General features: G+C 30.4%; 1 protein-coding gene across 1 annotated transcript in view; it reads right to left on the bottom strand.

The window, feature by feature from the left end:
- The window catches only part of TkR99D (Tachykinin-like receptor at 99D), a 160,032-nt gene that overhangs the window by 59,172 nt on the left and 73,820 nt on the right, over positions 1 to 27,040 (bottom strand). Inside the window, exon 4 of the mRNA XM_065516292.1 lies at positions 5,132 to 5,283. Coding sequence (XP_065372364.1) covers positions 5,132 to 5,283 — 152 coding nt within the window. The remainder of the gene's footprint in view (positions 1 to 5,131; positions 5,284 to 27,040) is intronic.

Here is a 27,040-nt window from a genome sequence, read left to right on the forward strand (position 1 = left end):
TCTTTGGGGGCCCATAAAAAAGTGTGCATGAATTTGTGCAAAACTGGGAGACACGGGTATTTTTTTTGGTCTATTATCATGTTGTGGTCTCCGTATATGGTTATATTTCCATGACTCAAAAAATTACACACAGTGTTATACATATTTCTTCTATAACATTTACTTAATGAATGCCAAAATCACTGCAAACAATAAACTCTTTTGTTAGAGTGAATTTAAGTAGATTTTAGGAGTTGCAATAACAAATTGTTTTTGTTGTGTAACAATTTGTCTTTTTCCAGTATTCCTTTTGTTATTTAAATATGTGTGTATTCTTTATCTGTCCCTTTTAATCCTTGACATAATGATGTTTTCATACTAACAATATATTCCTTATTTTTTAAAAACTAAGAAGCTTACAAATTTTTTTAGCTTTAAAATGTGTTCATTAAAATATTAAATAAAATAACAGTATTGATTTTCGATGCTACCAAGGTCAAAAATATATACTACAAAAATAAGGATTAAAAATTGAAATTTTAATGGTTGTTTATTTTTAAGGAAATTTCAAAAGCTGAACATCTGTTATTGAATGTAATCAATACTAATAAGGATTGAAAATAAGAATTGTTAATGGTTGTACTTATTATAAAGCGTCTTCCAATAGGGACTTGAAGCAATAAATCTCGAATTGGCTGTCATTTATTCAGTTTGTTATGCCAAATCAACAAATTGTTTTATCAAAATGGGAGTTGTGTACCGGCAAAGTTCCGCGCATTTCGATAATTTTAAGGACGCCATAATCCTCATACCATGAGGACTATTCGCAGTGTGATGGATAAATTTGGTTCAGTAAACAATGAACCAATATCCGCTGTCCGTGAGAGCGTGCAGGATTATCCGAGGCATTAGATTTCGCGTAGCTAAAACGATTTCGGTCTTACGCAGACCACAACTTCGGGAATTTTGCATCGGGACTAAGGATTGCAACCGTATGTGTTCGCTGAATGGGCTCTGAAGCAGTTGGAAACCGAACCTAATTTTCATCAAAAACACATGGACTTCGGGGCATTCCGAAAAAGCGACTATTTGGTTTGGATTTTGGGCTGCAGGCCGTCACCATAAGTTTATGATTACGAACTTATTTGATGCTAAATTGGATGATATAGATACTAGGGTATTCGAATTATTCGATTTTTCTCTTGTTCGAATAAAACGAATAATTCGAATAAGAGATTTTAACTTGTTCGAATAATTCGATCACACGTTTAAAATTAATCGAATTATTCGAATAATTAAATATTTTATTGTTAAAGGAAAACAAAAATAACGTTAAAGTTAAAAATTCAAGTACTGATAATGTTAAAAAATATTAAAAAATAATGTCCATTATTAAATTTTCATCAGAAATATTTTGATCACATTCCCTCCCGAAACATCTAGAAAACAATTGACTAGCAAACATTTTAGTTTCCGTTTTGTAGCTATGCTTTAAAAAACAATATAAACGTATTAAGTACTATTTTATGTCGTTCATTAATTCGGGTTTTAAATTGAGTAACTAATTCTTTAGTAAATTAATCATTCATAATTATGTCTTTATAATTGAAAGTAAATTTTTTTATTTAGCAATTAATTTTTATTAGGCACTAAAAAGCATAAAATACTTGCATAAGTGCATGATATAAGAATAAATAATAATAAAGTATGTACATTAGAGTTATTTTAAAAAATTTGATTTGCGGGTATCATAATTTTTCTGAAGGTTTTTGCGTAAATAAAAATGTTCACTCCTTGTGTTGGCTCAACATTTTTCTGTAGAGCAAAAACAGTTGAATATATTGCAAACATGATTTCACCAGTCGATTCTGCATCAATAATTAATACAATTGATGTTTTTCGAATCCTTAAAAATGGTTCCAAAAACACACACATCTTATAAAAAAAAATTTAAAAAAATTTAGTTTTTTGAAAATTTTCAAAACAAAAATGTACTCTTTATTTTATTTACACAAAAACCTTCAGAAAAATTATGATACCCGAAAAACAAATGAAGTGACCTGGTCACAAACGAACTCTAATATACATACGGAAAAAAAGAGTACCTTATCTTTTAGCCTTTTAGCAATCGAAATATTTTCATTTTGTTCGAGATCCTCATCTGAGATAAAATCAGTTTCATTTGAAGAGGATTTAAATTGAGTTTTGTTAAACAACTTACAAGAAAAGGGGAAGAATTGATTTTCTAGAGTCCCACTCAAGGAAAACCAAAAATACCATTAACTATATTGTAGAATAAGTTGAGCTTAACAACTTTGCTGAACATTACTTTGCAATATACGGGCTTGTAAAATGTCAAAATGCATGAAAAAGGCACACAAAAATTACAATTTCTCCTTTATATTTATGAAAAACAGGATTTGGAAAATCCCGCAAACCCCGGTATTTTCAGGAACAGGATTTCCCTTTTAGCATCTCTAATTAAACATCAAGCTCTATCAACGTTGCCGAATCTTTGCTTAATAAAGTGGTCTTGGGGAATTACATAATAAAGGGAATCTGTCCTAAGTTTGATATCATTGTCAGTGAACGTGGCAAATTTGAAGTCAGGCAGTGCATGATTGACGCATTTACAAATACGCAAAAAGTTTATTACCATGTTAGACAAAGTTGTTCAACGATGGTCAAAATCATGTATAAGACGAACTCCATGCTTTTCTTGCAACAAAACGTTAGTTTGCAATATTTGTGTTTATCATTCGACTTATGAAATATTTTGCAACACTTACGCGTACGCGGTTAATGACATCACTTATATACATATATTTTAAGATCATGGCCTTCATCTATTTCAATATAAATATCATCCTCAATATCACTTTCGACGGCCGTTTCAAAATCATATTCTCCATCACATTAAACTCCACTTTAATATAAGTTAATATTTTTATTATTAATGGCGATTCTTCCAATATTTCGCCAGCTAAATAACAAATATTTTATTCCGTACCTTTTATTTTCATTGGTTCAAGTCCTAAGTTAAAAATTTTGAAATATTTGTTTTTAGAATTGTAAATTCTTGCAGTAATATTTATATATTTATAGAAGGAGCTATCGGAACACTCATCTACAGTGATCGAAAGTCCCTTTGTCTTTAGTTATTTGTCGAATTTCAGAAACAATACAAATTTTGTGAGTCATTATTACTTAGTTAAAATTGGAATTATGAAAAATTTTAAGCAATTTTGTAAATTTAAATATATATGACCATTTATTCGTTTTATTCGATTATTCTACATAAAATTGTTCGAATTATTCGTTATTCGAAAATGGCCATTTTTAAATTGTTCGAATAATTATTCGTAAGAAATTATTCGATTAATCGAACGATCATTAGTCGAATGAATACCCTAATAGATACCAACGACATGTAATTGTAACAGGACAGCGCACAGCGGTATAGAATATTCATTGATAAACATACATATAAAAATTTTATTTCAATTTGAAAAATTTGAATTAGGTAAATTCTCTGCGAGTTGTTAAGTTTTCCCTAAATAATATATAAGATAGACATGTATGTTATATATCAATGGATAGGGGATTTTGTCTATTTTTCAAAAATATATACAACTTTTAACAATTCAAAAATTCATGGAATACTTTTTTGAAAAATATGATAAAAAATTTGTTTTTTTTGAGTTTTTGCAAAGATTCAAATTTTTCAAATTGAAATAAAATTTTTATTTATGAATATTTTTTAATGAAATTTTACGGTTATATAGATTTTTCTATTGAAAATCGAAAAATAAAAACAGATTATGAAATTTGTTATCAGGAATCCCGTAATTCCCAAAAAAAGTGTTGAAAAATCCCAAAAATGGGATTTTCTAGTTTTTTGGCTATAATACCCTACCACGTGCGGGTTATCGGAATCCTTTATAAAATAATTAAGAACATATTTTTAACCATCTAAAATGGCTTACTATATTTTGATATCGACTATGGGATTTGAGAATTTTTGCCCTGAAGTTTAATTTTACATAAAAAATAGTCGTTATTTGGATGGATCTGGTCCTCTCGGTATTAACAATTTCCAAATTTGTTTTTATTTAAAATATGTCATGTAAATTTAGTTTTCAAAAAGTATAAATTCCTAATACATCTTTTTAGAAATTTTTTAGATAACTGAAGAAGAAAAAAAAGGTACTTTTTTCCCCAAAAACTAGCGAAAAATCGCAATTTTTGAATTCAAATGAATATAACTTTGAATTCAGTCATGACTTTTAAAAAAATCTTTTTTTTTATATATACATTTGTTAATTCAATAAAATAAAAATGGACTAAATCGGGATATATGTATTTGGAGCCGCTAATATCAAAAAACTGGAGTAGGGTGGGTAAAAATGATGAAAATTTAATTTTCAAATACGAATATCTCCCATGTTATGAGAGATAATTGATAGCCGTAGTGCTCGACGAGGAGTTTGTATAAATGTAATTTTTTTGATATCGGAACACAGGCTAAGAAATAGAATCGTTTTAAAAATTGAATATTCCGAGGTGGCAAACTTTGGAGACCCCTGGCGGGCCCATGTGGTCAAAATTCAAAACTCTAAAACACTTCTTCTTTGCACATGTCAATTTTCATTTAAATCGGTCGTAGGGTTTACAACGTACAGATTTATTTCCTTTTTTTCTATACCACTGTGCGTGTTGGTGATGTGAAATGGCCATGGAGATCGTGCGATTTGACCCCGTTTAAGTTTTTCTTGTGAGGTTTTCTTACGTCACAGGTCTATTCAAATAAGTCACAAACGACAGCTTTCCTCAAAGCCAACATAAACCATGTCATGGCTCAAATTCTGTCTGTTTTATAAACCAGAGTCATTGAAAATAGGTCATTTCGGATGCGCGCTACCCAGCGAAGCCATGACAGGCATTTGCTCGATGTTATAAAATGTGTAACCTCTAAAAGTTAACCGATTTTACTAAAATATTCAGCATTTAGTTTTTAGATGACGGAGAACAATTTTAGACCTTGGGAGCATCAAAACAGTGCAAAATAAGCACCACCCTAATGTACCTAGAAATTCCTATAGAATTTGCTTGATTTTAAACTTGCATAAAAGAACAACAATAAATAACTTACCTATAAAGTAATTTGTTACAGTCCGCATACGTTTTGTTGTCATAACAATCCATACAACGATTAGATTTCCGCCAGTCGCCACAATAACCATGCCACCAAACAAAATGCTCCACAATACTTGGCGCCACCATGGCAGTATAAATGAAATATCTCTGCAAAATGTAAAAAGAATATAAAGAATACAAATGAATTAAACATAGAGCAAATAACACTCATAATAATAACAATAATCATCATAATCATCATCTTTGTAAGAATGTACAAGAATTCTTAAGAGATAATTTTTCTTGAGAATAAAGAAAAACAGATTTATTTCAACTTTGTGGGGATTAAAGTCAAATGGAGTAAATGTAGCTTTTAGAAAATGAAATTTAACAAAACAACATAATAACTTATTTGACTTTAAGTTACTTCAACTAATTGTCTAGTTTTAAAAGAATTAAACTGGTATTACATTAAGTCTCAATAATTTTAATCCATTTGGTTCTTCAGGAATATTTGTGCGACTGAAATACTGTCTGAAATACAATTTTTAAATTCATCAAAGGAAAGTTGGTTTTATAAACCTTTTAAAAATTTAAAAAATGATTATAAATATGGGGATTAAAATTTAACATTTAAATTATATAAATCACAATAAAATCTAAATAGCAATATATTTTCTGTTGGCGGTTTTGATCTACTGATGGCCTTCATTTCCCATTGGTTTTATTCAAAATATAATTGGAAATTCCTAATTTGTTGCTGACTGTTATGTTCTAGTAGACTTCTACTTGAATGCATTTTCAACTCATTTCAAATCATGCATTTGCTTTCTTGTCTTGTGTTGATGCTTAAAAATCGTATGAGCAAAATACGAAATGGGATATGACAGGACTGTGTGGAAAGCATTAAACAAATGAATACAAATCAATCAGGACTTCCTTGGAATGGAATTAATTACTGCTTTTTATTTACAGTTTCAAATTGAGGAGTTAGAAATTTCAACATATTTTGAGTTGTTAAAAAATCAGCACTTTAAGTTGTAAGTCCACACAGGTCTACAAAGATTTTGGTGCGATACCCTTATTCTAACTGTATACTTATTTTTTAAATGTTACTTAAATGTAATTTTCTAGCAATTGCAGAGGTAAAAACAGGAAAATACACGATTCTACAACATTTTATTGAATTATTCCACAGGTTAGAAGCTTCTTATTTTAAGATTTTCTACGATTTCTTACTTATCAACGCCAAACCTTCAACCCTATCTATTTTTTTTTGCAGATCACAGCAACATTTGTCATTCATATTTATTCAATTATAGACCAAGCCTGTTGTAGATTGGGGCAATGAGGCAGAACCACTTATATTGAACCCAAAATAGAATATAGCTCTCATGTATGGGTCGGTGCTTCGGAGACTATTTTGGAGTCTCTTGACCTAGTACAGGAGAACTCGTAGGGGCTGATCGGTGACAGTATAATATCCAGGTCTATTGATTCACTGGAACATCGTCGCAATGTGAGTTGGATTTCATTGTTCTACAGATACCACAATGGAATGCGCTCTGCTGAAATTAGAAACCAGTAATTTTTTACGCAATACACGTTCTTCGACATTCGTGGTCGACGGCACAGTGATAAAATTCGTTCTTTAGTCGTACTGTCTGTGTGTGGAATAAGCTTCCTGCTGAAGTCTTTCATGTCACTTTCAATATAGGAATATTCAAACCAAATGTCCACAAACACTACCCCCTCTATCCTCTCGTTACCTATTTCTCTAGTTCCAACACAATGCATTGCATGTGTAGGGTCATCCCCTGAGTGCTGGTCCAAGCACAAAGAAATAAAAATCAGCCATCATATTTTCATACCAGCAACCTTGGTATCTATCTTCCATCACGTTTAAATCTTGATGGGAATGTCTTCCTTATTCTTCGCTATACAATCCAAGATCACTACAAAATACTTATAGTTTTCTGAGCTAAAACAAATGGAAGATGTTATTTTTCTTGAGTTAAAAGATTTCTTTCTTTGAGTCTAGAATCTAGACTCTAGATGCTAGCAGCTCAGACCCTTCTTTCGAAAGGTCAAGGTCTTTTATCAAGACTTGTGAAAAACTGAAGGCATCAAAATTGCTGTCATGTTTTCATCCGAAAAAACTTCTACCATCTCTATGTCCGACAAACCTGATAGATGTTACTTCATAGAAAATTGTATAGCAGGCGGTAAATACAGATGTGTCATTTTCCATTTAAACATAAGAGGGCGACTGAATAAGTCCGTGATTTTTTGAATGAAATACATGTTTTTGGATAAAAAATAGTCTCCTTTGAGCTCTCTACACTTTGTTCCAATGTTTCTGCAATTTCTTTATCCCTTCCAAAAAAAAAAAATTTGTCGAGGTAATCAAAATAGGTATTAGTTTGTGAGATGATTTCATCGTTGAAGTCAAATCTCTTTCCGCCGAGCCATTTCTTCAGGTTTGGAAACAAGAAATAATCACTCGTGGTAATTCGTATCGGATATTTTCCATGGAAACTGCACATTTGTGCATCCGATTGTGAGCCAACGAGGCACCCATCTTGCGGAAAGCTTTCTGATACAAAAAGATTTTTCAAAATTGAAACCACTGAGCCATGTGAGATGCATTTGGTTTCCACAATCCCACGCACTTTTAATCTTTCAATCGGTCAACACGATATTGTAAATTTTTCCAGCTGTTACGGGTTTAGAGACCTCAACTCGATGTGCAGAATGTTCGATATCTTCCGTGCTTGTACGGCCACAACGAAATTCAGTTAACCACTTTTTTCCATTGAAATTGATGGTGCATAGTTCCCATTATATTTATCAAGCTTTGCCTTGATTAGAGTGATTTTTGCACAAAAAATAACAATTACACAAGAGCACAAGAAATTCACTTTTTTCCATTGCCTCCTCCTGTAATCTGCTGTCAAACACTAACAAAATGACTCAGCTTGTTCAAATTTTGACAAGAGTCAACTGACAGCTGCCTATTGACAGGAGCAGTGTTGCACTTTCAGTTAAGTGGCGGGAAATTCATAAAGTCATGAACATATTGGCCCGTTCCCGTACCATTTAATTTAACAACATTAAAATATCAATCATCAATGTGGTTTATCGGTTCTGTCCAAATCATTGGTACACCAAACTTCAAATGACAAAGTTTCCGCTTTCCCACTAATTAAATTTTCACTAAATACTTTGCACACAATGTTTTGATCTCAAATATGTGTTTATTTCTCCACAAACACAGATTTAATTAAGGAATATATTTTTCAAAAAAATTGCCATTTTGTATTCTCAGTCAATGTATACATAGTTAAATGTCTTCCGAAAGAGTGACGCTAGAGGAGATTTCTTGTTTTAGTTCTTTTATAATAAAAAATTCTAAGTTTGCTGCATCTCTCTGCGTTCATTATTTTATAATTTAGTTTGAAACAAAAATTGGATTTTCAAATATCAATGATAGCCTATTATGAATTTTTGAACATAGTATATTTGGTTTCTAAGCATTCATATGTAAGTATTCTTGTTGGCATTTGCCACAAAATGAAATACTTACATCCATATATATATACAAGGATTTGGGTTAGAAAATAAAAGTTATTTTAATTCATATATATAGTAAATTGTGGTAAAATTTCCTTTTTTCAAAAGAAAAACAAATTGTAAAAATAATATAAATTACTATGACTTTTATTTTGATTAATTAACAACAATCAAAAACTTTTTATTATTGTTTCATACGAAATTCTCCAAAAATATGTACAACTTTAGTAGACAAACTATTTATTTTAAAAAACTGTTTTCTTTTTGTATATTTTTTAATTTAATTTAGCAAATTTAATGAGGTGTTTGTATGATTTCTGCTTGAATACTTTTTATCTTTGTGCTCTACTGTCGCAAGTAATGACTTTGAAACATTTGTCAGATCCCAGCAGTTAAGCAAGTAGTCAATGTATTCTTTATAAACAGTAACTGTCACTAATGTCTGAGCTGTTGGCTGACTCCAATTTATATTTCTCTCTTGTGGTACAGAGTGAAGTCAATTGGTTACCTTATATATCCCAGTTAATCTAGAGTGAAGTCAGTTGTCACATAAGTGTCTCTAGGTAATCTGGAGTGTAGTCACTTTATAGAAATTGAGTTGATATAAGTCTTATACAGTTTATTTTATTTTTGTTTTAGAATGTAAACTAGCGTAAAGTCAATTGTCACTTTAGTGTCTCTAAGTAACCTATAATGTAGTCACTTTAAACGTTTATTTTGTACTGCACTTTCGAAAGTAGTTATTTTATCCACCGGAAGTAATCTATTGGTGAGTTGTCAGAGAAAGCTATCGGTAATTGGACTGTCTATAAAATGTCTTTTTAACTAACTATTTGAGGTCAATTAGCACCCCTACATATAAAAATAATTAGTTATATAGCTGATCAAGAAGCTTTTTAATACAAAAGGGTCAATTGAGCTCCTGCTGAATACATGCACGTGTTAAAATAACTAGTCATGTAGTTAGGTATGTAACTAGTTGCTACCATAAATGATAGGTCAAATCACTAGTTAGGGACGGTCTCCTAGAACTGCTGGGAGCATGTATATATATATATTTCTGTGAGTAGCAGACAATGTCAACACATAGTTAGGGGTTTAAAGTTTCTCAACACAAAAAAAAAATACTTTTAATTAAAACTCATAATTAGTAAAATGATTTAGTGTTGCAGGCTTTAATTAAACCCCCAAAAAATCAAACTTTTAACAGCTCAACAAAAATCTGAAAGTTTAAGCAGCATTTTTATACCCTACAGCACCATATTGAGGAGGGTATAATGCGTTTGTGCAGATGTTTGTAACGCCCAAAAATATTTGTCTAACACCCACCTTAAAGTATCGATTTAGCGATGTCCGTCCGTCTGGCTGGCTGTCCATGTAAACCTTGTGCGCAGAGTACAGATCGCAATTTTGAAGATATTTCGATCAAATTATGTACATATTATTTTTTCGGCCCAAGGACAAAGCCTATTGAAACTGCCTGAAATCAGTCCATTATTTCACCAAGCCCCCATACAAATGTCCCCTCGAAATTGGACTTTATCGGTCATAAATGTTTAATTTATCTATGTATCTACACAAATTTCGCCCCAAATAAGTTTTATATATACAAAATTCATGTCACCAAATTTTGTTACGATCGGTCCATAATTAGTCATAGCTCCCATATAGACCCGCTTCCGAAAATCACTTTAACGTGCATAAATCGCTTAAAAATCTTGGTATACATACAATATTCAACATAGTTAACTTTAATATTGACATAAATCACACGACCTAATTTCATGATGATCGGTCCATAATTGGTCATAGCTCCCATATAAGGCCCACTTCAGAAAATCACTCAAAAATATAAATTATTGAAAATTTAAAAGAAAAATGTTTTTGCTCTTTTACTTAGTGTAGGGTATTCTATGGTCGGCTTGACCGACCATACTTTCTTACTTGTTTTTATATAAAACAGAATAAACTTGAGGATTTTATGTGATTTTAATGCGGTTTTACTCTGTGGAAATGTTTTTTTTTTGAATTAAATGAAATTCTGTATTCATTTGGCGGCTACTGAAAATTCAACAACCTTTTAAACTGATTATTTCTTTGTCGTTAAATACGAACACAACTGCAAACTATTTATAAACTTTTTCTCCAAAAACCACAAAAACCGCTTATTTTAGTAAATTTACTGTGTTTTTTTTTTCAGGGACATCTGCATTGAGAATTTTTGTGATTTTTTTTTGCTTGTCTGCTGAAAAAACTCAGCATAAAAATTAAATTTGTGGTGACAGGAAAAAAAAAATAGTTTTTAAATTAATATGCTATGCTATACAATGAAATGTAATGAAAAAAAATATATAAAAATTATTAACTAGCATCAGTCACTGTTAGTTAAATATAACCTTTTTAATAATTTTTTATTTTTTTTTTAATTGTGTCTAAAAATAACTATTAATAAAGAAATTATAATTGAGCTAAAGCAGTGATGGGTACACATAGGTTGGCTATGCGAACACAATCGGTTATTTGCCTGTAAACTACACGAATGTCAACAAAGTTCACACTATATAGTTTTGATGCATCATTCACGCAGAGAAAAAACATGGTTCGACATGGTTACGACAACTATACTATGTTCTATGTAATAATATATTGTTGTCGTAATCATATAATTGTTGTTTTAATTTAATTTCAACCATATTTTAGTTACTGTAAACGTTTATATTTTCATCACAATTATAAATATGAATATGGTTTTCGGACAACTAAATAATGATAAATATGTAAACATATTATTATTATGTACAAACATTAAATGTTAAGTTTCTATACGCATAGTCATAATATGTTTAAGATGTAAACAGAATAATAATAAATGTAGTCATAATATGCTTAAGAAGCAAACAAAATATGTTTACTTTTAATAGTCTTTTTTCCCACCATTTGTGAGTGTTGGTGTTTGTCTAAGCTATGTTATTTTTACAAGTAAATTTTGAGTGTCTGTAATTCCCATTCGTTCTATAGTTTTATTTGTATATTATCTTTAACTTTCCTAGAGCGAATAACAATAAACTTCTGTAATTTATTAATAATATTTTAATTGGGAATTTAGTACAATAAAACTAAAACCTATTAAAATATAATTTTGTATTTTTAAAAATAAATTTTAATAATAACATGATTACTTTGGATCATAATATGATTTAATTGGGTCATAAATATGATTACATTGTGTCATATTATGATTGAATTATATCATAATATGTTTATTTCAGAACATGTTATGCTTGATTTATATCATAATATGATTATTTCAGAACATATTATGATATTTAATGATACAAATAATGATCATAATATGTTTTGGACTACAAGCATAAATCTGATCATAATATGTTGCTCTTAGTTTATGGTTACCACAACCATGTTTTTTCTCTGCGTGTGGTTACCTAAGTACAAATATGGTAAAATTGTTTAATTCTATGGATAGATTTTTTAAAGTTTTTTTTTTCTAAAATTGGGTTTTTTTTTAGATGTTTCTCCACATAATTTTATGACAAATCAAAAAGGGTAAGTCCGATATTATTGAATAAAACTTAGAAAAGTTCAAATTTACATAACCTTTAATACGTTTATATACTATATAAAAATATATTTATTACGTGAAAATAGCTAATTATTATGATTTAAAAAACTCATGAAAAATCGAAAACGGCAGAAATTTTTCAGATTTATTGCTTTATCACAAACCCACATATAATGACAATAAAATGACATATCGAACATAAAAATCAATTTATTATTTTCGAATTTATTCACAATTAAATGAATTCGGTAATTTTCACAAAATTTTAGTTTTTTTGTTTGATATACATATAATTGATTAATTAATGTTCTACTTTCGATTGATTGAATTTTGAAAACGTTTTCCTTATACTATGTACAAATTTTCACACATATATTTCAATCGGCTCAGTAGTTTCGGAGTTATAATAACAAATTTAAGCAAAAAATATATTTTTCACGTGAAAATAGCAATTTTTTGTTTTAAAAAAATCATGAAAAATCAAAACGCCAGAAATTGTTCAGATTTATTACTTTATTGCAAAGCCACATGTAATAGAAACAAAATGAGATATCGAACATAAAAATCGATGAATTCTTTTCGAATTTATTCACAATTAAGTGAATTCGCTCATTTTCACAAAATTTTATTTTTTTGTTTGATATACATAAAATTGATTAATTAATGTTCTACTTTCGATTGATTGAATTTTGAAAACATTTTCCTATGCCATGTACAAATTTTCTCACATATATTGTGTTTTAATCGGCTCAGTAGTTTCGGAGTTATAATAACAGATTGAAGCAAAAAATATATTTTTCACGTGAAAATAGCAATTTTTTGTTTTAAAAATATCACGAAAAATCAAAACGTCAGAAATTGTTCAGATTTATTGCTTTATTGCAAAGCCACATGTAATAGGAACAAAATGAGATATCGAACATAAAAATCGATGAATTCTTTTCGAATTTATTCAAAATAATTTTCACAAAATTTTAGTTTTTTTGTTTGATATACATAAAATTGATTAATTAATGTTCTACTTTCGATTGATTGAATTTTGAAAACATTTTCCTCATGCTATGTACTAATTTTCACATATATATTGCGTTTCAATCAGCTCAGTAGCTTCGGAGTTATAATAACAATTTGAAGCAAAAAATATATTTTTTATATGAAAATAGCATTTCTTTTGTTTAAAAAAAAATCATGAAAAATCGAAAACGGCAGAAATTTTTCAGATTTATTGCTTTATCGCAAAACCACATGTAATAGGAACAAAATGAGATATTGGTCATAAAAATCGGTAGATTCTTTTTAATTTATTCACAATTAAGTGAATTCGCTCATTTTCACAAAATTTTATTTTTTTGTTTGATATACATAAAATTGATTAATTAATGTTCTACTTTTGATTGATTGAATTTTGAAAACATTTTCCTCATACTATGTACAAATTTTCACACATATATTGTATTTCAATCGGCTCAGTAGTTTCCGAGTTATAATAATAAATTGAAGCAAAAAATATATTTTTTACGTGAAAATAGCAATTTTTTTTGTTTTAAAAAAATCATGAAAAATCAAAACGCCAGAAATTGTTCAGATTTATTGCTTTATTGCAAAGCCACATGTAATATGAACCAAATGGGATCATAAAAATCGATGGATTCTTTTCGAATTTATTCACAATTAAGTGAATTCGCTCATTTTCACAAAATTTTATTTTTTTGTTTGATATACATAAAATTGATTAATTAATGTTCTACTTTTGATTGATTGAATTTTGAAAACATTTTCTCCATCTTATGTACAAATTTTCACATATGTATATATTGCATTTCAATCAGCTCAGTAGTTTCGGAGTTATAATAACAAAGTCAAGCAAAAAATATATTTTTTACTTGAAAATAGCATTTAAAAAATTCATGAAAAATCGAAAACGTTAGAAATTGGTCAGATTTATTGCTTTATCGCAAAGCCACATGTAATACGAACAAAGTGAGATATTGGTCATAAAAATCAGTAGATTCTTTTTGAATTTATTTACAATTAAGTGAATTCGCTCATTTTCACAAAATTTTACTTTTTTGTTTGATATACATAAAATTGAGTAGTTAATGTTCTACTTTCGACTGATTGAATTTTGAAAACATTTTTCCATCTTATGTACAAATTTTCACATATATACTGCGTTTTAATCGGCTCAGTATTTTCGGAGTTATAATAACAAATTGAAGCAAAAAATATATTTTTTACGTGAAAATAAATTTTGTTTTTTGTTTTAAAAAAATCATGAAAAATCAAAACGCCAGAAATTGTTCAGATTTATTACATTATTGCAAAGCCACATGTAATAGGAACAAAATGAGATATAGGGCATAAAAATCGATGGATTCATTTCGAATTTATTCACAATTAAGTGAATTCGCAAATTTTCACATAATTTTAGTTTTTTTGTATGATATATATAAAATTGAGTAGTTAATGTTCTACTTTCGATTGATTGAATTTTGAAAACATTTTCCTCATGCTATGTACAAATTTTCACACATATATTGTATTTCAATCAGCTCAGTAGTTTCGGAGTTATAATAACAAATTGAAGCAAAAATATATTTAAAAAGCCTCTAAAATTTTTTTTTGATTTTGTTGCCCTGTGTTATTATACAATTATGAATGTTCAAGTCATTTTCTAAGGGGAATGGAAATCGGGCTTTCATATAAAAAATTAATTTTAATTTTCAGAAATTACTTTTGCCTTCAACCAATAAACTTTATTTAATTAATACGCCATAAACACAATTTGCTACCGCATGCAAATTTAAATTTGTGTGCAGGTATGAGTGTGAAAAAATTTTATATTACTTGATCATACGTATGTAAACCTAACACAAGTGCTAGTTATTTCTGCACCTGTGTGTTTTTTGTGGTAAATTCAGCCAACCAACAATTCATCCATAATTCATGGAAAAAAAACATAAAATGTCGCAATTAAAAAAGAGTAATGAGAATTATTACGTTTAATTACAACATCATACCTTTACGTTAAAAAAAAATAAATTTCAAAAAATAATTATGAATAAATAAAATCGGGAAAAAAGTGGGAAAAGAGAAAAAAAAAACCCAGCAGTTAAGCAAGTAGTCAATGTATTGTTTATAGTGAGTAATTATCACTAATTTCTGATCACTTGCCTAACTCCAATTTATATATTTTGGGTTATTTGGCACTTATAAGCTCCTTGTAGTGCAGAGAGAAGACAATTGGTTACTTTATACATCCCATGTAATCTAGTGTGAAGTCAATCGTCACTTAAGTGTCTCTAGGTAATCTAGAGTGTAGTCACTTTAAACGTTTATTATACGAAAAAAGATAGAGGGTATGTTAAGTTTGTCATTCCGTAAGACATTCATATTCTGGATCATCATAAGATGATCTAATGTAACCTAAAGATCTCTATGTAACCTAAGAGATGTCTTTTTAACTGAGTATTTGAGGTCATTTAGCACCCATACATGTTAAAATATCTAGTTATGTAGCTGATCAAGTAACCAGTTAGGTAGCTAGTAAGGTAACTGATTCTATGTAACCGGTATGTGAATACAATGTATTGACTACTGGGGACCAGTAGTCACGTAACTACTTATGTATGTAGTTGTCATCTTAACTGATATTTCAAGTAACCAGTTTATCACCATGAACTGCTGGGAAATCTCAAGCACCACACCATATATTGGTTTTGAGCAAATGAAAACAATTTTCTTGTTTTCCTGTAACTCAAACCTTTGGCATTATACTGACATATTTACATGTTAAAAAATCTGTATTTAACCATATAATACTATTACTTTGCAGTTAATGTGTCATTAAATGAGTTGGGTTTTCTTTACAATTCCGCTTAGTTGTTGCCTGCTGCATGTGTCTGTATTTGCTTTTGTTTTCCATGGCTGTGAGTGTTTAAATATTTTGATATTGTTTTTTAAGAAAAATTCACTAAAATTAATGAATAACAGAATTTTCATGTTATGTTGTTAAATGTAAAAGTAATGTGGGCGAATGTGATTCTTGTTTTTACTTTTTAACTTTAGCAATGAATATAACAGAAATTTGTCGCTTTAAATGTACATATATGATGTCATTTCAAAGTTATCTCAGAAGAAAATTACTTCAAAATTGACTTTACCGCAGAGGAATGCAATTAGCGCTGAATGTTTCCCTTGCATACATTGTATAGGAAACATGTGGCCGTGTTAATTTATTACAAGTATTTTGTAAAGGGTCTTTCATTAAGCGCTTTCTATCTTTAGATTTCAATAAAACAAAGTGTGTGTTAGATATCATCGATATTTTTTATTCGTTTGAAATGACTTTCGATGCCATTATGTATGGAATATAACACCATGCAAATGTGGACCGCAGTTTCGCTGGGTGGCGCACATTCCAAATTTCGTAAATCTGGCTGAATTTGGCTAATGGCATGGGTTATGTTGGCTTTGAGGTCCGCTGTGATTTGTGGCTTATTCGCATAGTCCTGCGACTTAAAAAAAAACCCCTCAAGAATAAGTCTAATGACCCCGTCGCAAGTTTTGGTGGTCAGTTCACAACATTTCCACATGAGAGGACCATGCCCTCACATCGATCTGGTTGAATGTCCAATGTGGCATTAGCTGGGTGGCGCATAGCGCCCTCATGTTGAAAGCACATGACGTTGGTGTCCATATTATCCAATTCTTCGCGTAGGAGGCGAAGCGCGTTGATCGTCGGTTGAACATAACTCCCATTTTGAAAAAAAAATTTTATCATTTGCACGTGTTTTTAAACGCTTTATTCGTTCATGGTGATTTTGTAAAACAAACTGAATAATTGACAGCCAATTCTAAAGATGTAGCTTCAACAAGTAAGATAGTATGGTCGGTCAAGTCCGACCTACCTACACTTAGTAAATGAGCAAAAACATTTTTCTTTTAAAATATCAATCATTTATATTCGAGAGTGATTTTCGGAAGTGGGCGTTATATGGATGCTATGACCAATTATGGACCGATCACCATGAAATTAGGTCGTGTGATTTGTGTCTATATGAAAGTTATTTATGTTGAATTTTGTGTGTATACCAACATATTTAAGAGATTTATGCACGTTAAAGTGATTTTTGGAAGCGGGTCTATATGGGAGCTATGAATAATTATGGACCGATCGTAACAAAATTTGGTGACATGAATTTTGTGTATATAAAACTTATTTGGAGCAGAATTTGTGGAGATACATATATAAATTAAAAATTTATGATCGATAAAGTCCAATTTCTTGAGGACATTTGTATGGGGGTTACGTGAAATAATGGACCGATTTCAGCCAGTTTCAACAGGCTTGGTCCTTGGGCCGAAAAAATAATATGTAACACATTTGATCGAAATATCTTAAAAATTGCGACCTGTATTTTGCGCACAAGGTTTACATAGCCAGACAACTAGCCAGACGGACGGACATCGTTTAGTCGACTCAGGAAGTGATTCTAAGTCGATCGGTATACTTTAACCCACCTTAAAGTAGACTAATATTTTTGGGCGTTACAAACATCTGCACAAACGCATTATACCCTCCCCACTATGGTGGTGTAGGGTATAACAATATCAACTGTCAAAATTCGGAAGTCCCTATTGGAAGACCCTTTACTTATGTATGCGGGTATGCAGAGAAGGAAAGTAATTAATAATTACACCAGATGCTTTAAAAACGGATATAACGGCATCAAATTCAACTGAAGTTCCCTGCATGTTGTGAGGCAAAATCTCTGGCTGAATCTATCAGCGATCGAAGATATCCTTTCGATTATCCTTTTCATGATTTTCAAGATGATGGAAGATCTAAAGTCATTCCGTATAGTATGGAAGGTCTTTCCTCATCCTTAAGGATGACAAAGATTGTACTCCTGGTCGATAACTCCAGTATGTGAGACTATGCTAAACAGCCGGAATATATTACAGTCAGGGTATGATCGGATGCAAATTCCTTAGGAGATTTTCCGGAACAAGCTCCCTCAAGAGTCTTGACCGAAAATTGATTTATTCCATGAACTACATTCTTGTACCAAAAAATGTTGATCATTTTTAAAGCAATCTAATTTTCTACACCCCCTGGGAGAAAAAGGTAGGAATCAAAGATCAGCAAAGTTCAACACCACTACACCAAATACACAGAGGGCGTTGTTTCTAGGCAACAACAGATGGCAGCACCATTATCCTGGACCAGCTACAGTAGACCAATCATCTACTTAGCTTCAACAACAGCCGATTAATGAAACTGACACAAGGCAATAATAACAATAGATTGGATCCTTATGGCAACATCATACATGTATCCGAGGACCCGCTACAGCAAAAAGTCAATTTTTCAAACACTTAATTTCAAAAATTAAATGATGCAGTTTTGTAGATAAATGTTTAAAGATGAAATGTACACTGATAGTTTTAAGAAATATTTTTTTTTTTTTTTAAAATTTAAGTAAAGTCCATACTTATATTTTCAAGCAATTCAGTGGTTTATTTATGTATAATTTTCCTAATAATACCATTTAACTTTAACATATTTGAAAAATATAGCATTTCTCCATAAATACAAAAAAAAATTATGGGGATATCATAAACCGTTATGAAGATATGGCCATATTTATAAGCCTCTAAAAATTATTTTATTTTTGATTTTCCATGGAGAAAAAAAAATGTTGCCCCACTTTCCCCCAAGCTGTTTTTATAATAAAATGAAAGGTGGGATTGTCTTGTTTCGTTTATAAGAAAAAATAGTTTTCGGAACAGGATGAAAACTTCACATTTTTTGTCGAATAATAAACGAAATATCAAAAAAATTGTTATCTATGTATCGGTTTCGTGGGCGGTGGGCGTGACCGATTTAATTGAAACTCGGCATGCGTTCCTTTTTTGTATCAATAAATGTATGTACCACTTTTGCTTGGATATAAACAATTTTATGCGAACAAATCAATTTGGATTGTATGGGCAGTGGGCGTTGGGCGTGGTCGATTTTGATAAAATTTAATTTTTTTCTTAGTTTGGTCCATATAATAATCGGTACCAAATTTCAGCGCTCTACGACCACTCCTTATAATTTTTGGAAAAAAATGTATGAAGCCATCCCTCTGTGCAGCAGACCAATCATCTAATAAGCTGGAACAACAACCGTTTAAACTGATACAAAAGGAAAATAACAATGGATCTAATGGCAACATCGTACATGGAGACGCACGATACTCCAATAATTAAGACAGTGCAATCTTTATGGGAAATACGCTAAAAACAACTGCAACAATTCGTATAAGATGGAGATGCTTTGTGGAAGCCAATATGCCTCCAATGGAGAACAAAAAATGTCTACTAGTTCTAAATGAGTATGAATCCAACTTAAACATTTTATTTTAAAATTTCAAGTGGGCATGACACTTCCCATAAAAAGTAAATTGTTATTATGGAATATCTGATGAATCTGGTGAACTATAATTGTGAAAGCTGCAAAACTTCGCGGAATTTACTTCGGTACCATTGTGCGCTTCTTGGCTGAAAATGGGCGGAATTTGAAAATGGCACCATGCATGAAGTTTAACCAAAAATGAGATGGATCGGAACAGGGGGTATGGAACCTCCCATACAAAGTAAATAGTTAGTTTCGAATATCTGTAGAACTATAGTTGTGGAAGTCTTAAAATTTCGCTCAAAGTTTGTCTAAAATTGGGCGTTATTGTATTAGTGGGCATGGCACCTCCCATACAATATCCGAAGAACTATAATCGTAAAAGAATTTAAACTTTGTACAAATTAATATCTTATCACTTTATGGAGTTTGGCTGAAAATTCACGGTATTGTATTTGTGGGCGTGGCACCTATTATCTAAAGTAAATAGTTATTTTGCAATGTCTCAGGAACTATAATTGTGAAAGTTTTCTTACTTTATATGAATCAATTTCGTATCACTGCATGACGTTTAACGATAAAATGGGAGGGATTGGTACAGAGGGTACCAACTCCCATACAAAGTAAAGAGTTATTTCTAAATATCTGGAGTACTATAATTACCAGATTATTCAAACTTATTTTTTTAACTTTTTATTTCAATACGATGCACAGAGTGATGGATGGCTTCATACATTTTTTGGCAAAAATTATAAGGAGTGGTCATAGAGCGCTGAAATTTGGCACCGAGAATTATATGAACCAAACTAAGACAAAAAATAAAATTTTATCAAAATCGACCACGCCCAACGCCCACTGCCCAAACAGTCCAAATCGATTTTTTCGCATAAAATTTTTCCTATCCAAGTAAAAGCCTAGAAATTTGGTACATATATTTTGAAACAAAAGAAGAACGCATGCCTAGTTTCAATAACATCGGTCACGCCCACCGCCCACGAATCCCATACATAGATAAGATTTTTTTTAATATTTCGTTTATTATTCGACAAAAAATTATAAGTTTTCATCCTGTTCCGAAAACTATTTTTTTTAATCGAAACAACACACTCCCAACTTTCATTTTATTAAAAAAAGCTTGGGGGAAAGTGGGGCTACATTTTTTTCCATGGAAAATCAAAAATAAATCAATTTTTAGAGACTTATAGATTTGGGCATATCTTCTTAACGGTTTATGATATCACCATATTTTTTTTTTTTTTAATTTATGAAGAAATGTTATATTTTTCAAATATGTTAAAGTTAAATGGTATTATTAGGAAAATTATACATATATAAACGCACTGAATTGCGCGAAAATATAAGTAAATTTTTGCTTAACACCCTTGCATGGACTTCACTTAAATTTTTTAAAAATAAAATAAAATTTTTCTTAAAACTATAAGTGTACATTTCATCTTTAAACATTTCTCTACAAAACTGCATCATTTGATTTTTATACCCTACACCACCATAGTGGGGAGGGTATTATGCGTTTGTGCAGATGTTTGTAACGCCCAAAAATATTAGTCTAACACCCACCTTAAAGTATACCGATCGACTTAGAATCACTTTCTGAGTCGATTAAGCGATGTCCGTCCGTCCGTCTGGTCGGCTGGCTGGTTGGCTGTCCATGTAAACCTTGTGCGCAGAGTACAGGTCGCAATTTTGAAGATATTTCGATCAAATTTGATACATATTATTTTTTTGGCTCAAGGACCAAGCCTATTGAAACTGGCTGAAATCGGTCCATTATTTCACCTATCCCCCATACAAATGTCCTCCCGAAATTTGACTTTATCGGTCATAAATGTTTAATTTATACATGTATCTCCACAAATTCCGCTCCAAATAAGTTTTATATATACAAAATTCATGTCACCAAATTTTGTTACGATCGGTCCATAATTAGTCATATCTCCCATATATACCCGCTTCCGAAAATCACTTTAACGCGCATAAATCGCTTAAAAATTTTCGTAAACACACAAAACTCAACACAGTTAACTTTAATATAGACATAAATCACACGACCTAATTTCATGGTGATCGGTCCATAATTGGTCACATAGCCCCCATATAAGGTCCACTTCCGAAAATCACTCAAAAATATAAATTATTGAAATTTTAAAAGAAATTTTTTTTTCTCTTTTACTTAGTGTAGGGTATTATATGGTCGGGCTTGACCGACCATACTTTCTTACTTGTTGAAATTGAGTGTTTGATAAATTGACTTTTTGACACCAAAATACCTCTGTGCGATGCAGATAGCGAAGCACACCGGGTTTTAGCTAGTAATATATAAAATACTTTAACCGCACTACTAGGGATAAGTGTAAACAAACCGCATTATTGAAAACATCCTGCAGAATTGTTTTTAATAGCAAATTTTAAAACAGTGTTTTTTAGTTAAACAAAAAATGCCATTTTGCCTTATTCTCTCATTTGGTTTTCTTATGCAAATTAATAGTAAACATTTCCGAAAAATAAATTTTCTTAACACATGACAGAATATTTGACAGTTTTATTTGATGTCATTTGAAAACGCACACCAGAGAAGGAAATCAAAAGAACCACAAGAAATATATTTATGTTACTAAGTACGGTACGTTTAGCATTTAAATTAATTTAACGCAGTGCTTGTAAATAGAATAGAAAATATTATTATTATGCCAGAAAGCATGGCGTGTAAATTACTCACATGTCATATGTTGACATTGAGTTTCAAATGTTGTTCTATTTTGTTAAATGCTAATTTTTGTTCTGTATTACTTTTCATTATTTAAGAGTTGGCAGTGTTATTTGGAGTTGCATAAAATACAAGGAATACTAAAAAAAAAAATAAACAAAATATGTTCTATAATGTTTACTAATTGCCTTATAGAATGTTCTGTTGTGGTCTAGGTGGCTAATAACAAGAATACATTTTTCAAATGTAAAACAAAATTGTGAAAAATTAATAATATCTATGTGCCTTGCAAGGTTTCATTGGAAGTGTTGAAATTTCTATTAATGAACTAGAATAATGTTGAGCAATAGATGTTCGTATAAGTATAAGTTGTTATTCGTATAAAAATTATTCGAATAATCGAGTAAAAATATATTTTTTATCGAGTAAAAAATATATTCAAGTTAGAATAAAAAATATTTAATGAAAAATTTTCGATTAATCGAATAAATTTATTTGTTTGGTTTTAATTTAAAAACCATCTGTTGCCATAAGTTATATATTTGTGTGTGTTATTTTAATATTTATCTCTTTTTAATAATATTTTGACGGTTTATTTATTATTCTCTGCTTTTGAAATGTCTTAAATTACATTAAGACATTTAAAATACATTAAGCTTTATTTATGAGCTTTTGAGATTCCTTTAAAAATCGTCCTGTTGTTTATCAACATGATGTTACAGACTGCAAACACATGTTGCAGTCACTTTCGGTGTGTAAGACATACAAATATAAGAATGCTCAGAAAGCAATTTGCTGATGGTTCTTACTCAAATTATAGTTTATAGTTTTTGCTTTCTCTTAAATGGAAAACAGTAAAATCTTTTGGGTAAATCATGTGGAAGTGCTTTCATTATGTTGTAGAATTTTTATACCCACCATCAAAAAAGATGAGGGGTATATTGATTTTGTCATTCCGTTTATAACACATCAAAATATTTGTTGCATACCAACATTAATATATGGTGCATTTCATGTCAAGTGAACTAACTTTTGAAATCGATGTCTTTCGATCGGGATGAAATTTGCACCAAGCTTAGTTCTATTGGATAGTAACTCAGACACAATTTGCAACCAAATTTGTCTTAAAGGAAAACCCTTACCTTTCTTTTGAGCAAAAAAAGAATTTGTAAAAAGGGCCCATATTGGAAAAAAAGTTCGATTTTACAAAAAAAAAAATTTGATTGATCCGAATAAGTGATCAAAAGGGTCTTCAAGGAAATATCTAAGCTTTTGTTTGAGCTAAACAAATTAATTTAAAAAAGGATCCATTTTGAAAAAAAAGTCAACAAAGTTTTTGATTTTGCAAAAAAAAAGTCAAACATTGTATGTTTTGAGTTACAAAAGAAAAAAAAAGAAAAAAAGTGCCTAATTTATATATAAAATTTTTTTTATTTTTTTTAAATATTTTTTTTTTCGAAAGATATATCTAAACTATTTGGGACACATTTTGCTAACAACAATAGATAATAAGTTACATGGATGAGAAAAAACACCTGTTTGGCCAAAATGTAAAATTTTGACCCCCTTTAAATCAGAGAGTTCTCGACTGATCTTGTTGAAAAATGTGTCTGAGTTACTATCCAATAGAACTAACCTTGGTGCAAATTTCGGAAGACATCTATTTCAAAAGTTGGTTCACTTGACATGAAATGCCGCATATATATTCTGCGTCATCATAAGATTCTAAGACGATCTCCCTATATCCGTTCGTATGTCAGTATCGGGAGAACCTGGTTCATATTGAAGGAATGGTCCACAGTTTTGGACACCTATTTTGTGCCGTTCAATTCTCTTTTAACAAATACCATTTTATTATTCTTGGCAGGTTGCCAAATCTGGCCAGAAATAAGTGGACACATTTAGAAGTCTTATGAATGGAATCATCCTTTTTTGTAAACATAACTTGATGTAAATTTCGCTATTTCTAAATAATGTTTGGCTTCTTTTGCCGCAACTGCATATTGTTTGCCATAACAAGAACTTTTTGGGAAAATTGTCTGCTTTTGGGTCCTAAACTTTTCTACAACATTCCCTCGAGCATCAGCAACATATAAATATTGACCCGGAAGCTGAAGGCAAGCAGGCATGTTTTTTTTATAAAATTTGTCTTCAATTTCCGTGCTCTGTCTTTGGCCTCTAAATTTTTTTTCAGAGTTACTGCGCTAACCGGACTGCTTTCCTATCGGATGTGTTGGGAGTAGAGACACAAAGTATACAGAGGCGTCAAATTTGACAGTTCAAAAACACTAAAATCAGCTTTTTTTGAAATTGTTTCGATAGAAAGAGAAAACAAATTTGCGGCTTAATACAGACAGTGCGTTAAAACAAACAACTATATAAATAAGCACAAAACCAAACCAGTTGAAATTGTTTCGAGCGAAAGAGACAAATATATTTTTTTTGCCGTGTCGCCTCTGTATACTTTGTGGTAGAGATGCCAAACGGGGAATACCGTTCCCGAAAATTCCGGGGTTTTTGGGATTTCTTAAACCCCGAAGCCCGGGATTTTTTAATTTTAAATCCCGGGATTTTCGGGATTTTCCAAATCCCGTTTTTTCATAAATAAATAGGGGAAATTGTCATTTTTGTGTGCCTTATTTATGCATTTTGACATTCTTCATGCCCGCATATCGCAAAGTGATGTTCAGCAAAGTTGTTAAGCACAACTCCTGCTACAACATAGTTAATAAAGGAAAGCGGTATTTTTGGTTTTCCTAGAGTGGGGCTCTGGAAAATCAAATCTTCACATTTTTTTGTAAGTTACCTAACAAAACACAAATTAAATCCTCTTCAAACGAAGTTGATTTTATCTCAGATGAGGAGCTTGAACAAAATGAAAATATTTCAATTGCTCAAAGGCTAAAAGATATTATTAATAAATGTAAAAAAACCAAAATAACAATAACGAAACCAAGTTATAATGTAGATTTGCAACTTGCAAAAGTAATAGAACAATTTATTTCTGAAGGAACAAGAGGAAAATACTTGCAGATTTGTTATAAGTATTCGTAAACGGTTTTGCCAATATGAAAGATGTTTTTCGACAGCAGCATATGTCGGAAACAAAATTCGTTCCAAAATGGCAGTCGAAACCATAGATGCAATAGTGTGCTTTTTAGTGTCTAATAAAAATTAATTGCTAAATTACTTCTTTCAATTGTAAAGACATAATTATGTACGTTTCTTTCTTATAATTTTCGGGATTTTAGATTTCCCCAAAATCCCGAAACCCCGGGTTGGGATTTCGGGATTCTTTACCAAATCCCGATCCCCGGGATTTTAAAAAATCAGTCCCGATTAGCATCTCTAGTTGGGAGATCTTTTGAAAATGCTTCTATTTATTGGCTTTAGAAACATCATGTTGACCATTCCTGTTGAAAATATTTAAATATTTTTCTCGTCACTCATTTTAATCAGATTAACAACAAATGAACATAATTGACATTAAACCTAATAACTGACATTCTTTACAAAGGTAACTTGATCAAAAAATAAAATAAAATAATACTTGGGTTAAAAGTTTTAATGAAAAACGTGTGTTAAGGTTTTTTTGATCTCCCCCCAGTTTGGTGAACATTAGTAAAAAAATCATCCTGAAATTTTTTTAGGTAAATCGGTTAGGGTTAAGACGTGCCGCAAGCCCTCTGAAGTTTTCAGATGCATTTAAAACGGGAAAAAATGCATTTTATTTCAGTTTTTGTAAAAATTTTGCCATTAAAAAATTACTTTTGCAATTTAATTTAAAAGAATCGAAATGTGTACGTAATTGTCGTTCTAATGAGATATAACAAAACAGAAATTGGTCAAAAAATTTTAAAGTTATTAAAAATTCGCCAGGCCATTAACGTGTCTCAGGAAACTAGAATAAGAAAGGTAGGAACAAAATTAACATATTTTGATAAATATTAAAATTAAAGCTCATTTTACTTAAAATATGTCCATATTTACATATATATCAGTTTTTGTCTTTGTATGATACCGTTAACCTATTCGCAGGTATGACCAAAAAAATAAATTTTTTAACGGCAGTTTCAAAACTCCATTCAATTATGAAAATATCTCCTATAGTTTTTACGTACCTGTGATTTAAATTTTGAAATTTTCGAGAAAAACCTATTAATGGGCCATATTTTGGCGAATGAGCTAAATTTCCTTACTATTATGAATTTGATTAAAACCTATACAGAATATTATAGTCCAGATAATTCTAAATATACTCTGAAAGTTTTACTAAAATTGGAATACGCTAACCTTAAATCGTGAAGGTCAAAGTTAAAATTTTTCAATATTTGGTATTTCTAATTTAAAGATTTTGATGAAACTTAAGAAAAATACAAGTAACAGAGCTATATTCGGCTGTGCCGAATCTTATATACCCTTCACAAAATTATACTTAAAAATATTTTTTTTTTAAATATTTTTATTTAAACAAAATCAAATTTTTTTTTTAATGTTTTAACATTTTTTTTTTACAAATTTTTTTTAAAAAAGTTTTTTTTAAATTTCTTTCATTTATTTTTTTGGAAAAAGAATTTATGACAAAAAAAAAATTTTTGATGAAAAAAAAAATTCGGGTTAAAAAATATTTTTTTCCGATTTT

This window comes from Calliphora vicina, chromosome 1 (assembly GCF_958450345.1).
Source record: "Calliphora vicina chromosome 1, idCalVici1.1, whole genome shotgun sequence".
NCBI lineage: Eukaryota > Metazoa > Arthropoda > Insecta > Diptera > Calliphoridae > Calliphora > Calliphora vicina.